Raw genomic sequence first — 15,386 nt, forward strand, 5'->3', positions numbered from 1 at the left:
TTCCAACTCTACAATTCTATGATTCCTCAGCGCTGAAGTAGTTTTCAGGTAGTATTTAATGTAGTTTCTTTTGCCAGAAAGTCATGTTTGCAAATAAATCCATAGATGTTATTAGCCCGTGAAAACATTTATCAATAACGGTTTTCCATGCTAAGTAAATATCTATTTTCAGTGTTTTCTCCAGTAAGCATTGGCCTCATATTGTTGTTGCATATTGTTTCTCTCTGTCACGTTTTGATGTTTAAAAAGAAATCACATGTTGTGCTAGGTATTCTGTAGACCTAAGCAGATTAGACTGGTTTCAAATTATATAGCAAAAGCATTGCAAACTGGGTAACACCAGCAAAAGGAATTCAAGATCCCGTGAAGTGATGAAAATGTTTTGGTCAGTGAGGGAGTGGAAGATTGACACCTTACTTTTCTGCTGATACTTTCACAGTTCATATCTGCATCCATTACTGGAAGCTCCCATTTTAAATAAGTACTAAAAATAGCCAAGGCTCTGTAAGTTTGGGTAGGATAATCTAAAAAATGTGGTGTCAGCTCTGCAAGGATATAGTGTTTTGTGGGTGATTTCTCCTTTATTATACAATACTTTATTGTAAAGAACAAGGCTGTGAAAGATCAAACTAGTAATGTCCAGTTAATCCATTTTGCAAAATATGAGGGATATTGCAAATCCTGAGAGCAAATGAGATATTTGCATGCTGTTATTTCTTTGACGATGGAAATCTATATGCTTTGTATATATACATGGCACTTCAGGTGATAAATGTTTAGCAAGGCTCCTAATGCAGTGGCAAGTGAAACCTCATCCAGGACTCAGGAAATCAGTAGCAGTAGTCTTCTTTTAATTGTAATTGGGCCTGTCATTTTTGAATATCAAGCAAATGAAGTGGCTTATTATTAGCTCTTGTTCCAGCTGAGAGCCAGTGTGGTGTAGTGGTTAAGAGTGGTAGACCCGTAATCTGGTGAACCGGGTTCGCTTCCCTACTCCTCCACATGCAGCTGCTGGGTGACCTTGGGCCAGTCACACTTCTTTGAGGTCTCTCAGCCCCACTCACCTCACAGAGTGTTTGTTGTGGGAGAGGAAGGGAAAGGAGATTGTTAGCTCCTTTGAGACTCCTTAGGGTAGTGATAAAGTGGGATATCAAATCCAAACTCTTCTTCTTTTTACTTAGAAGAGTAACTGGGTTTTTTTTTACTGTTTATTTAAGTGGAATGTACTTATTTAATTTGGGGGGAAGAGGTCACTCCAAGTTTGAGGATGCACTCTCCCCAAATGACCATGCCCCTAGTAGACATAGCAGAAGAAGAGCAGAAGGAGGAGTGCTGATACAGGTGAGGAAGATGCTACTTCAATTCCCTCAGGGTCCCTCACATTGTGTAGCTCCACATTAGAAAAGGATTAAACAGAGTGTTATTTTGTTGTTCAGCTTGGAGCATCTCAGCACCAAGTGAAGAAGAAAATCATTCTGAAAGGGGCCTATTCAGTGTAGTGCAGCTGCCTTCGTAGTTGGGTGGCACCTTTAAAATTATTTTTTCCCTTCTGCTTGGCACTGTGAAAAGAGCTATGAGGCCCTGCTGCAAGCAAGGGAGTCTTCACCAATGCTCCCACCCTTGTAGTGTTGCTCTTCAGCGACTCTTCTCAGAGGCATTGCTTACTCAGGCGCCTGAGCTTCTCCGGGTGCTCTGCCCTTGCTGCCTGGCGCCTCAGGGGAGTGCTAGATGCAGTGTTGCTCTGGAGAGAGGCTGCACGGAGGAATTTGGGAATGGGTTTGACGGCTTCCTTTGCTGCTGCAAGCTTCCTTGCAGCCCTCTCAACACAACTATAAACTAATTTTTGAGATTTGATACCCTGTTTTAGTTACTTAATATATTAACTTATGTATACATTTGATAAATCCCCTAAAGGACATGTGCCAGGTCATGCGATCTTCATTTTCATCCAGGAAAACTAAAAAACTGACAAAGACAGTTCTAGGGTTAGTTTTCTACCCCAGGATACCTTCCAGTGTATCTTGAAGTAGTAGAATGCGCCAAACAGAGCTCATGTGTGTTGTGTCAGGAGAATAGCACTTTAATCTTCTCCCCTGAATCAATTTCAGAGATATTTTTCTACCCAAGCATAATTCAAATGTGTCTCGGGTCTAGTAAATTGTCCCAAAATAAAGCCATGTATTGTAGAGAATATCAGAAGGAGGACCTTCTGGTTGGATTTTGGTTGAAAAAACACATGGGATCATATTTTTTTAACCACATTATGTTACCAATGAGGAAGAATACCTATTTCTATGTAAATCCTACAATGGAAAGTGCATCTGAGGTGGATTTTAACCCGTTCTTTTTTTTACATACAAAGGCAAAGTTGGATGCCATTCACCAGCTCAATTTCCATTCTCTGAATGCACACTGCCAGAATGATATCTCACACTGCTTTACCTACTGGAGTCTGTAGATGCCTGTGGTTGCAAATAAAAACCACACCATCACCTCCAAGTACTTTGGCTTGAAAATGTGTTGGATCTATAGACTGAAAGATTGCTAGCTGTTATTACAGCAGCTACTTATTAGTCAGTACAACAACAGGCTCCTATCAACTTCAGTACATCTTTTATGTGCAGAACTTGCTAAAAATGCCTTTCATATTTGTTGCTTTCTTGTTGGCCATGCAGGTTTACATGTCAATATGTTATAATGATCATGGAAGTTTGCAGGAAATAATGTTAAGACACAGTGCCAGTTGGAGGCTGGCAGAGACAAGACTGCTAATGGCACACTCAATGTACCATTTGTTTTAGATTTGCTCTGATTGACAATCGCTGTGTTGTAGTTGTCAGGCTTGTAGCTTTAGGGAAGAAGGATTTATTCTGAATAATTACAGTTGAATGAGACATTACTAACTCTGCTTTATATGTTTAACAATTTGCTAGTGTCCATTTAATGAAACAATACAAGCAGTCTGAAAGCTGTCTGTTGGCATAGCACTTCAAAGTGTAGACTGAATGAGTGTGATTTCTTGGCCTTCGGTAATCAGTGTGGCACATCTTCATCCCCAAACTTCTGAAGTGGCAGTTTTTCAGAAACCATGATGGCTAGAAATTTCCTAAAGAAGGAATACAGTGTGGCAGGTTCAAGTTCCAGGGCTGCTTCTGTTTGGGCACATAATGGGCAGGGTTTCATTCATTTATATTCTGTTAAGATCTGTAGAGGGATTTTCACTAAAATCAATGATGACAAGGATCCTCAATTTTATATACAGGGAATATTCAGAAAGTTCTTAAGCACCATGAACCATTCCTTTAACATGTGATTGTACCACTTAGAAATACTGCTTGTTTTGATAGGTTTGTTTTATTGATGTTTGGTTACAGTCACACACACCCGTTTTATAAATAAAGTCACTGACTTTTTTCTCCCCATCTCACCTCTTAGGAAACCTAGGATAAATTCTCAGCTTGTTGCACAACAAGTTGCTCAGCAATATGCTACACCACCGCCTCCTAAAAAGGAGAAGAAAGAGAAGGTGGAAAAGCAGGAAGAGAAAAAACCAGACAAAGAAAAAGAAATTAGTCAAAGTGTTATAAAGAAGAGTACCAGCAAGAAGACCAAGTACGTTTCTGGACCTTCCTTTCCCCCCTCTGTATGCTCATGCAAATGATCTCATCAAATACGTTATGCTTAATTCCTAGAAATGTACACTTTTGTTCTCTCAGCCTTGAAATATCACTCAGATCCAGAATACCTTTAATTTCCAGGCACATTTCCACTGACGCTCAGATGATTTTATTCAGTCATTCTTCCCTTGCCCGTGTCACCACAATCTCTTGATTCACTTGACATGTTTTGTCCTTTTCCAGGGTGGGTGGAGAGGAAAGTATATTATTATCTTCTGTAACTGCAGCCTGTAGCTTTATTGACTAGTGGGAGGGTTGCATGCGTTCATTGTATCGTGGCTGGGTGTGTGAAGGCGCACTCTGGCACAAGTTGTCAAAGTTTCAGAGTTGATATTTTTACAGTATAAAGCCCTTTAGCATTTCTTCTTGTCTCCTTCTTTCAGGCCAAAGTCCGATATTGTGAAAGATCCCCCAAGTGAAGCAAACAGCATACAGTCTGGGAATATGACAACAAAGACCAGTGACTCAAATCATACCTCAAGGTAACTGTTTTAAAGTAAAGAACTGTGTGATTATAGGCTTGCTGAATTAGCATTTCTATTTGGAGTGGGGAAATTTTTAGGTTCCATGCTACTGAATGGGGAGTGGGGTGGTAATTTTTCCTTGCAACCCATGCATTAGCTTACTTCCTTGAATCACTAGGTTCAGGGAATGGAGTGTGACAAGGGGTTGTGCCTCAAATTATTATTATTACTTTGCAGTGCCATTTTTCTGGTAGTTGTGGTGTTATAATTAGGGATAATTTCAGCTCACCAATTCAGATACTGTATACTAGATTGTGGACACTGAATGTTGGGTCTTTCTATAACTTGTGTGTGCTGGGACCTGCAGGCTGTCAGGCAGGCTAAAACCTATATAGTGGTAATTGCAGTTTCCCTTTCACAAGATCACCCCCACAGTAGAGGCTGCAGCCTCCTTTGCGAGGTCTGATTCCATTGCCCATCAATAAGCCTCTCATCAAAATGGGAAAGAAAGGATAGTTCCTTTGAGGCTTGGGTGTCAATACCCTAGAAAAAAATGTACATGTGGTAAAACAAATAGGAAGCTTAACACCATTCCTTCTTAAAAGAGCTGCCACAGGTGACTCTGATTGTCAATCCTTTTTTCAGTCCTTCCTTTGCCTTCCACCCCCCCACCACTTGCTTATTCATTAGCATAATACCTGCTTTCCCCAGAAAAAAATAAGAAAATTACCACAATGTCTATAGTTTTCTTTTAATTGCTCTTGCATGCAGTTGAGAGTGGGGGTGGGGTGGGGGAATCATTGCCAGAGAGAACAAGGAAACAAATCCAGATTCTATAGCAACTTCTTTTTCTGGCAGTACTTATGAGTTACCTTGTTGAGATAACATGTGAAATGACCATTAATGCTATCTAAATGCTGTTTCTTTCATTATAAAGCATGCAGACAGACTGTCTTCCAGACAGTTGTAGCACCTTAGCCGATGTGATTTGAACCATTTAAAGCTTTATTTCAGTTGGTAAACCGAGTTTTCCTTTCTCTAATTTGTTCTTTGGGTGGAGGGGCAACTACCAGCAAGTTTGGCTTTAATGGAAAGCTACTGTGCTGGCAATTGTAGAGTAATAGGATGAAAATGTTTTTAATGCTATGCAGCACTGGATATTCCTTTTGTTTTTAATCCTTTTAAAACTGAGTAACTTCCTCAAGTACTTCAAGCTCTACTCATCTAGAAACGGTATTTGCAATTTTTTTCACAATATTTTGTTTCCTTGTTTTGGGTTGTGGCTACTACTTTATGGCATATTTTTAACTTTGACCTTTGAATACCCTATGAGCTTAAAGTAGGTAGCAAGCAAAATTACTGAGAGATGTTAAACCTAGATTTGAGCCATTCAAACCCTGACTTGAAATTCCTTTTCCTCTGCATGAGTAAAAGTAGGGCGTCATGAGGGTGTTCCTCAGCGTGGTGCATCATCAAGCGTAAGCACATTGAAATTAGGAGAGATGGGCTGTGGAAAGATGAGATGTGGCTCTCTGCTTTATTAAAGCATCCCAGCCTGTCTGAAATTATATGGCAGGGTGCGGAACATCCTACCTACGAGCCAAATTTGGCTTTCCTGGCCTCCTCACTTTGCCTGCTAGGCTGTTCAGGGCAAGCCACACCCACCTACAGGTGGCAGGTAAGAGTGGGTCTTGGCTAAAAGGGGTTTAGCAGACACTCCTAATTGGCAGCATCTGCAAAGCCTCTTTTGCAGCACTTCCCAAGCATCCAACAACTAACTGATTTCTGGGTGGTTTGCAAATGTTGTGCAAGGGGCTTTACAAGCCCTAGGCTTGATGCTTTGGTTTGCCTGACAACCAGCTGAGTCCCACCAGTGGAAGCCCTGTGCAAGGACTTCTGCTTGAGCAGCGGGGCTTTCCCCTGGCACCCCATTGGCTTGAGGTGGGCAGGTGAGAAGAACCTCCAGACCAGGCCAATGGAGACGAGACAAAACTATTTCCCTATGCCTTTGTTTTATTGCTGGAGACTGTGGGTCTAGAGATGGTTTCCTGTAGAGTTGAGAATTTCAGGAAGGGGGAAGCGACCACTTAGTTACCTTGGCACAAAAAAGCAACCTTTTTGTTCCCTTGGCACTAGGAACAAGGCTTAGTTGAAGACGACATATTTTCCCCTTCATCTCAGTGACATCTTTGTATTATTAATTTTATTGTATAATAAGATACTTATTTTTGAATCACTTCCTATGAAGCATCTCAAAGCAATTTAGCAGAACAATAAAAAGAATTTTAGAGCAATTGCATATATACAAACAATTTCAAATCCAATACAGATATGAACTGGGATTACTAAGAATTGATAAGGGTGAAAGGAGGTTCAGAGTCAGTAGTCTTATTGTTGCTGGCATGGTTAGATAAGGTACTCAAAACTGTGGGCTATACCTAATATTAATCTTACTTGGAGTAGATCCATTGAAATTCCTGACCGTGGTTTAGATTAATTAATTTCAAAGGGTCTACTCTGAGTAGAACTTACTTGTATACAAACTTTCATTTGCAGAATAAAGTTTGGTGGTGCTGACTGTGTTCATATGTGTATTAAAGATTGATTAAGGATTATTGTCCACAACCCATACTTCCCAGCAGGAGATTGACCTCATATCTTTAGCTGAAGTGGTCATATATTTAAATTAAGGTCTGGGTGTTGCAGAATCGCCAAACTAGGAGAAGAGTCTGCATTGGACTAAATTTGGCATCCCTATAAAAATAACTCCTTTTAAAACTGCTACTGGTTCTAGTTGTATTAACCCTTCTTACCTTGAGTCAGCTATTTAAGATTTGAACTCCTCCCAAATCTCCCCATAGAGTACATTTTTTAGCTGCTGCAAAGCAGCCACTCACGGTTTCTTAAAATCTTAATTACAGTAGTTACAAACGCAGGACTGCCTTCAAATGAATCCACTTCTTTGTACTGAGTTGTTGTTACAGGATGAATGTACATGTAATATAAGTGGGTGCCTTATGAGTTGGCATGTTGATTGCGTGATAGCGTGAACTCTCTTAAGAGGTTCATGAGCTATAAACTGCAACTTTCTATTTCTAGACAGGACAGAACTAACGATTTGCATAATGACTGTGAATTTTTCAAACCTTGTTTTCTCCAGGCATATTCAGAAGGGACTATTGAGCAATTTTCTACATGGCTTATTTGGGTTGCTTCTCTGTATAAATTCCCAGCAGGTAGAAAGGAATGCCAAGTTGTGCTGGTGCCTGTGGTGTTTGTAGCGGCAGATATCCCCTTTGCAAATGACAGCACCACTCGCAGGTGCTTTCTTGTGGTTTTGTATTGCAAAATCACGGCTTTGGGGCACTTGACAAGATAACAAATTCCAAGCACAGAATCCTTGTATTCCGGAAGGGACCCTGAGGCTTTCTTGATACCTAGATTGCTCTTGTCATATTTCCGTTCTTTCTGGCTAAGCTCCCAAAATTGATTCCCCAGCTACGTGTGCTCACTGGGGATTGAGCATGCTTTGGCAAAGCCTTTCTGGACTCATCATTTAGAGAGAGCAAAAGGTCAGGTGTTGAGTGGGGGGAGGGGCAGCAGTTGATTCGTTTAATGCATAGCCATTCATCAGTGCGCTGATACCTCTGCTGTCTTTTGACCTGTTCCTTGTAAGTTAGCCAAGAGAAAAAACACACATTTTAACAGAAGGCTCATCTGTTGTCTGTAATTGGCATTCTTTTTTATGATTCTTCTTTATTATTGTTAAGGCCCAGACTGAAAAATGTGGACAGAAGTACCGCCCAGCAGCTGGCAGTCACAGTGGGAAACGTCACAGTAATTATCACAGACTTTAAAGAAAAGACTCGCTCCTCCTCCACATCTTCATCGACAGTGACCTCCAGTGCAGGATCAGAACAGCAGAACCAGAGCAGCTCAGGCTCAGAGAGCACAGACAAGGGCTCCTCCCGCTCCTCCACGCCAAAGGGCGACATGTCCGTAGTCAACGATGAATCCTTCTGAGAATTGCACATGAAATTGTGGGGAACTCAATGAAATCAGGGTATGAAATTCAAATATTCCATCTGTCCACTAGGCTGTAGTCCTGGAAAAGCTGCCAGTGCCACTTTTTCTCTTCCTCTTCCTGTGCTTCAACGTACTTTATGAACATCGTCCCCTTGAACTGATGACACCAGGATCGTTTGAGAAGGCTACCGGCATCCGGCCACCAACGAATTTCGCACCCTGACAATTACTTTTTGACACTTACGTATTCCATTGTTTTATATGATTTTCCTAACAATCATTTATAATTGGATGTGCTCCTGACTCTACTTTTTTATAAATCTGCTGTGCACAGTCATCCCGCCCCCCCCCGCCCCCATGAATATTGGAAGCTTTTTGTTTTGTTTTGTTTTGGGTGAGGGGATATGATGCGGGTGGGAAGGGAGGGCTGCCGGAGGATTTTTATTTATTGTATTCACAAACTACATCCTCTCATTCTTCTCCCCCACCCCAGCATATCCTGTTGAGTTCAGTTCTCCCTATTCTTCAAGTTATACTGTGTACTATCAGTTTTGATATAAATTATATATAAATATAAATATAAATAAATATATATATATAAATAAAATATATATATAGGGTTATTTGAAACCAATACATGGAAACGCTGGTGCTTGAAACACTGTGAAGTGAAACAATTTAAGATCTGGGACGGTGAGTGCCCTTTGGAAAGTGCTTAAACAAAACCGGAACCAGTTTTAGATTGACGAGAGTGTTCCTGGAGGTTCAAATGGAGATAGGACCTGGCTTTCTTCTTGTGCTTTGGCTGAAGAGTACTGGACAAAGATAGATGTCTATTTTCTTATTTTCTGTTCCTTTTTTTAAATCCAAAAGGTGCTCCAGGTAACTTGCATTCCCAGTAGGATATCTACAAAACAATAAAATTCCAGCCTTTTCCTACAGTAGTGTACAAATTTTAAAAATTGCAGTCTACACTGTTTTCAGAATACCTAGTATTAATGTACATGATGGCTGCACATTAACGTTGCCTAGTTCTCGCATAACTGATCTCACTTTAACTGTTTCACAACATTTTATCTAGCCATTTTCCAGCTCTGTATCGGTTATGGGGGTAACATTGAATATCTACGGGGCAGGGGATATCTGCTAGCATTTGTGATTTAAGGCAGCCAACAGCCTAATATTAAGGGTGCCACCCTTGCCCCTGCTATCATAACTAGGCCACTATGCCACACAGCTTATTCTCAATGCAAATATTTTATGTCTGACTCTGCTCTTTCATTTCTAATTAATTCATTGTGTATCCTGAGAGATCTCTTTTTTAAAAACAACAACAACAGTCCGTCATCGAATGATGATGTCTTTGGGTTTATTGGTGTTTAGACATGTCTAGATAAAATAAACTGCTATGGGGGCTAAAGTTGAGAAGAACTTGCATACCGGCAAGCTAGGAGCAGAATGGCCAAATAGCTTCTTATTCTTTTCTAGAAAGGTTTTTCTGAGTGTATGCTGCTTTCCAGTTTCAAGTTGTGTTGCAGTTTTTTCCTAGCTCACATGTTACCCTACTTAAAACACTAGAATGAAGTGATGGAACACTGTTTTAGAAAATTCATGGTGTGTGTGCTTTTTTAGGCGACCCAGAGTGCTTCGCTGTAATTTCAGTAGCCCCTTTCCCAATTATCAAAATGGACACCTGGTGGGCCACTTGGCAGAACTCGGTGCTAGAAAAATTACTGTACTAATTTCTTGCTTGAAATAAATTATTTCTGTTGTATAGAGTTGCATTTTTATCAGATTAGTTTTAAGTAGCAACAAACACAAGCTCCTCTCATATCAATCTTAAATTTTAACCTATGCTTAACACAATAAAAGCCGCTCTGCTCAAAGAGGTAAGATTAGCAGAGCAGTGCCTTGGCAGCTGCAGTTCAATTCTGAACATGGTGGGTTTCTCACTGTTCATATATCGAATTATTCTTTTTTGAACTCTTATTCTTAAAAGTATTTATTAAAAAGAAAAAAAAGAAACAAGAACCAAAGGAAAACCAGATGATTCTCGTAAGCTCTGAAATACAATAGGTGTAGTTTTTAATAGTCCACATCAATCCACATTTTTTAGCATTGGTATGATATTGTAAAGACATTCCTTTCCCAAGTTTTCCTATTCCTTTAAAGGATCTCAGGGAGGTAAATTGGTCAGCCATAATTTATTTTTGGAGAGAGAAAAAATAATAATTTTTAAAGAGATGTTTTGAACTTAAGTCCCAGATGTGTGTATTTTGCACAGCTTTTTTTAAATGAATGAACCAGAAAGAATTAGGCCTGTATGCATTTGGCCCCTTCCCAGCAAAAACCTGATCTACGGGCATGGGCAATAGGAGTGCATCTTCGGTGGCTTCTTAGAATAAGGCCTTTGGAGTAGGAAAAAAACTGTGTGTGTTGAATAAAATTGCTTAATATGGTGAGCACCACCCACCAAGCGCTGCTGCTCCAGTCATTTTAGTGTGGCTTTCTGTGGGCCGTCATTCAAATAGTGCATAGCAGCAGGGGTTGGCGGGTTCTGCCTGGTGGAATATGCCCTTTAGGTTAGGTAACAAAAGCTTTAACAGTAACAAACTGCTCACTGGCTTACCAATTCAATGAAATCCTCTTTGGGTTTTCTTTAGTTTTCTCCCTTTTTTAAAAATAATAATAATATGTGCCTCTGGCATGTTAACCTGTTAGAATAAAGTATGCAAATCTGTCTTTGGCACAAGTGGTGTGACTGCTGAAACTGCATTTGGCTGAAATTGTCAGCTAAGCATTCAAACTTCTTTTGGGCCGCATTTTTAGCTGTTGCGTTGCGAACTCTGCAATCGATAACAACAACCCCTCCCTTTTCTTTTAAAGAAAAGCATGTTTAAAAATGGAATTTCCTTCACCTTTCTGCATTTCAGTTAGCCATACAGTAGTTTTGAGAGCATGTTTTTAAAATACTAGTGTAGAAAAAGGGCCAGAAATGCTTCGTAGCAAGTGGCACAGAAAGCAGGCGAGGACAAAGCACAGTGTTAACATTTGCAAGTTTCAATTTTTACACTTTATATATACACACAGACAAACACACACACACACACACACACACACACACGTGCACACCATACACACAACAGCTTGCTTGACTTGCTCAGTTTGAAATAGTCATGCAAAGGGAACAATAAGAATAAGAAGAAAACCAATTGGATAGGCAGTTTTAATTGAAAATCTTTTGCTTGTTAAAAATCAGTTAGATTTAAAAATTGGGCAGTAGTTGTACTCATTGAGACACTTCCAGCTGCCTTATCAGTACCATTTTCCGTCTACTTTTTTAAAAACGACAACAACCGTAAACGTAAATTATTGAAAATTTATTACTTGCTGACTATAATAACCTTTGCTTGTATGTAACCGAAAAAAATGGTTTTAAGAGCCAACATTTAGAATATGACAATGGAGCTGAACAGTTTTTAATGCGCAAGCAGTTCTGTTCTTGTGTATGACTTGTAACCTTAATTTACTGTGTAAAGATGGTTACATTATTTCTTTAGCTTTGTTTGTTTGGAGACAAATAGAGAATGCTTGTTTAAGTATGTCAAGACATAATTTTATCTTGTGGATTTTTACGTTAATGTATTATACGAGCTATATTTTTCATTTGCCCAGAAAGACAGCTTGTATAACGCTTTTAAAAGTTTTCTGCTCTGTAAAGTCTTTAGAGCTGACAGTCCTGTTAAGTTTGTTTAATCTTCATGCTAAAAGTGTCAATGGTGGTTTTGTGAACTGGTCAGAAAAATTCACAGGTCTTAAATGTTTTCGGAAAATTTATATTGGACACTGCTCTTTGTCTAGCAAATAAAAGATGTTAATATATTCCTGTTACCGGCATGTGCACGACTGTTATTAGAAGCCACTTTATCATTTTCCTGCTTTAAATAGAAATGTCTATTTATGAATTCTGCTTGTAGTTTTTTCACAAATAAAATAGTAACATTTAATTAAACCTGAATTTCTATTCTTTGGTGTTGAGGAAAGGACTAGTCAGTTTGCTGTGCTAGCATTTTTCTAGACCGTGTTTGATTTTGGTATTGCTTAATTTACTTTGTTTGCAAGAAAAAGTGTATATTTATTGATATTTCAATTAAGCAAATCTGTGTAGACAGCTGATCTTGATAGATTGGATTGTGTGTCAAGCTTAGTGAAATGTTTTAGTGTGAACACATAAGCTAGGTTGCCTGCACTGTACTGAATTAAGCCACAGCTTGGCTTAGTTTGCTGGATGATGGCTGTTATGCCAACCAAGGCTCATGGTTTTGCGCTCTCCAGACTTACCACAAGTTGTGATGAAGGATTGTTTTTGGTTTGGGCTCATTCTTAGTCTGGAAAGAGCTAAACCATGAGCCCTGGTTCAGTCTATGTGCTAAGCCAAGTGTGGCTTAGTATGATGCAATAGGAAATTGACCCAGGAGAAGAGAAGCAAGATGGTTGTGTTCTCTGTCCTGTGAGCTCACATGTTTGTCCTAAGCCCTTGGTTTAGCTTAGCCTGATGTCCAAACCAGGTGACTTTGTTTCCTGTACTTAATCCTACGAGTGACAGTCTTTACTCAGAATCCCAAAGACCTTGAGACAGTTAGATAGCTGATCATTTGAAACGTTTTAAGGTAGCATCGTGATATGCTGACAGTTTCGTTCTCTGAAATACTGCTTTGTGGCCATGTAGTACATCAGGTTTTTTTTTTTTTTAATTCTTTGTGCTTTTCTGGCTCTTTCAGTAGTGGAAACAGGTTTAAACATCAGCAGTAAAAGCTAGCTTTTAAACACTTGTGACTGGATGAGCAAAGCCACATATTGGTTAGGCAAAATTTTCCTGCCCATTAGTACCTGTCAAAGGTGGCAATTTCTGTTGAAAGGGAATTGCTATGTCTCCATTATTCAGTAGTAGAGTTGTGTTATCTTTTCAGCAACCAGAGTTTGAGTGTGGGTATAGAGTACTATTATACGACATATCTGCATCTGGCATGGCAAGTTTATGAAAGTGACAAGCAGGAACATCCTATTCAAGTGTATCATAGAATTGTAGAGCTGGAAGAGATTACCAGAGCCATCTAGCCCAACTCCCTGCAGTGCAGCAATCTTTTGCCCAATGTGGGGCTCAGACCCACAGCACTGAGATTAAGGAGTCTCATACTCTACTTACTGAGCTATCCCATTGAAGAACTTACTCCTGTTTAAGAGAAATCACCCATAGTTTGCTCTTTCTATACCTATACCTTCTATACCTTTCTATACCTGCCTTCTACGCTAAGGCAGGCGTAGGCAAAGTCGGCACTCCAGATGTTTTGAGTCTACAATTCCCATCATCCCTGACCACTGGGCCTGTTAGCTAGGGATGATGGGAGTTGTAGTCCCAAAACATCTGGAGGGCCGAGTTTGCCTATGCCTGGGCTAAGGTAACCAGTATCAAGTAGTTACATGTAAATTACTGTTGGGTAAAATGGTTGTCTGAATCCAACCTGAACCTGCTTTTTTTTTATAGAGAAAAGCCACAGAACCAGGGCTGCTCTCCCAGGCTACATAACCCAGGCAGACTTTAATCATTACGACTGGGTGAAGTTTCTATGAACAGCCTTTTCTTAAAAAGTAGCAAGAGCTGGTTATCAAGTGTGACTTTGAGTCAGGAGCAAGGAGGCAATGTCAACTAGTTAGTCTTTGCCTCATTTATAGGAAAGGACAGTTTATAATACTTGTCAAAAAGTTCACAATCTGTTATAACATCCCTAAAACTATTAACTCAAGATCCTCCAGTGGGTGAGAACCAGCGTACATAGAAATTGCTTCAAAGAGCTGTAGAGGCAGTGCTTAAAGGAGCAGTGTAAGCCATTACACGCTTTAATCTCAGTTGGAAGCTTGTCAAAATTTGTGCCAAGAATAAGGAGCTAGCTATTCCTCTAGGGAGCCCAAAGCACATGTTAGACACATCCTGGAACACGCCTTACACAGTTGACAGGCAAGAAAGGGAACAATCTGTATTAAATGAGCAAGATCTTAGCAATACGTTTTTTCTTGAGATCATACTTTTACTACAGAAATGTTCAGGTTCTCACAAACTTTTGTTGCACACATGATAAAAAGGTAAAGGGACCCCTGACCATTAGGACAAGTCGTGGCCGACTCTGGGGTTGCGGCGCTCATCTCTTTATACTCCCACCTAACTTAGTTATATATATTTTTAGCTGGGAAGCAACAGGAGGCAAAGTGACTTCTAGATGAAAGTTATCGCTCCCATTGCAGCAAATGTGCGTTCCTATTTGTGTGTCCCATGGACTGCCTAGAAAGGAATAGGAAAGCTATGGCTCTCCAGATGTTACAATTCCCATCATCCCTCACAATTCACCTTGCTGACTGGGACTGATGGGAGTTGGGGGTCCAGTCGCATCCGGAGAGCCAGAGGTTCCCCACTCCCAGTCTAGCTTAGTGGGAGACTGGTTTCTGTAGAAACTGCAGGCTTTGGAATTGCTCTCCAAGCTAATAGTGAAGAAGGTCACAAGACCAGTTATTCTCTGCGACTTCATACAGTGTGTATGTGCAGTGTTTCGCCTTTCCAACCCTACAGACATATTTTTTGGGTAGGGCACTAAAATAGCCAGTTTTCTAAAATTACTGCCCCATAAATTCTTCTAAATGGAAATATTCTAACTAGTCCTACGATTCCTTCAAAAATGAGCAACTACATTTTGGATGAACTTGGTGATTTTGATTATCTGTTGATATTTACAGGTCTCCTATATGTGCATTAAAGTTAGGTGTTGAAAATTGTGTGGATGAGCTGCGACCCACAGAGTCACAATAGATTTTCAGTTTAGCTTCTTGCTGTGAACAACTTGCTCGTCTATTCATTCAGAGGATTATAAATGCAGCCCCCAACTGTATTTTGAAGAAATATGCCCATAGATTTCCTGAAAATGAAAACACTCCTGAGAGATGCTTAACAAAATGATCCGGTCAGCATAGCCAGCGAACGGAAAACCCTGATCATTCTGCAAGCGCCGTGCTTGCTTGGCCTTCATTTCCTCCTGCAGGCAGGTGAGTCACAAATATCTGAAGCGTGTAATGTGACAGATTTCACTAAAGTACTGTGAAATTCCCTGTGTAATACACATTTGTGTGCCACACAACCGGTAGCATTTAGGAAGTATTAATTGGCTGCAGC

At 40.1% G+C, this 15,386-nt stretch overlaps 1 protein-coding gene across 1 annotated transcript in view; it reads left to right on the top strand.

Annotated features, from left to right (window-relative positions):
* Window positions 1–12,179, top strand: part of RYBP (RING1 and YY1 binding protein) — a 49,027-nt gene extending 36,848 nt beyond the window's left edge. Inside the window, exons 3-5 of the mRNA XM_082210744.1 lie at window positions 3,436–3,612; window positions 4,061–4,159; window positions 7,912–12,179. Of these exons, the coding sequence (XP_082066870.1) occupies window positions 3,436–3,612; window positions 4,061–4,159; window positions 7,912–8,164 (529 nt within the window). The 3' untranslated portion in view covers window positions 8,165–12,179. The remainder of the gene's footprint in view (window positions 1–3,435; window positions 3,613–4,060; window positions 4,160–7,911) is intronic.
* The last annotated feature ends 3,207 nt before the right edge of the window (window positions 12,180–15,386 follow it).

This window comes from Podarcis vaucheri (assembly GCF_965113315.1).
Source record: "Podarcis vaucheri genome assembly, chromosome: 2".
NCBI lineage: Eukaryota > Metazoa > Chordata > Lepidosauria > Squamata > Lacertidae > Podarcis > Podarcis vaucheri.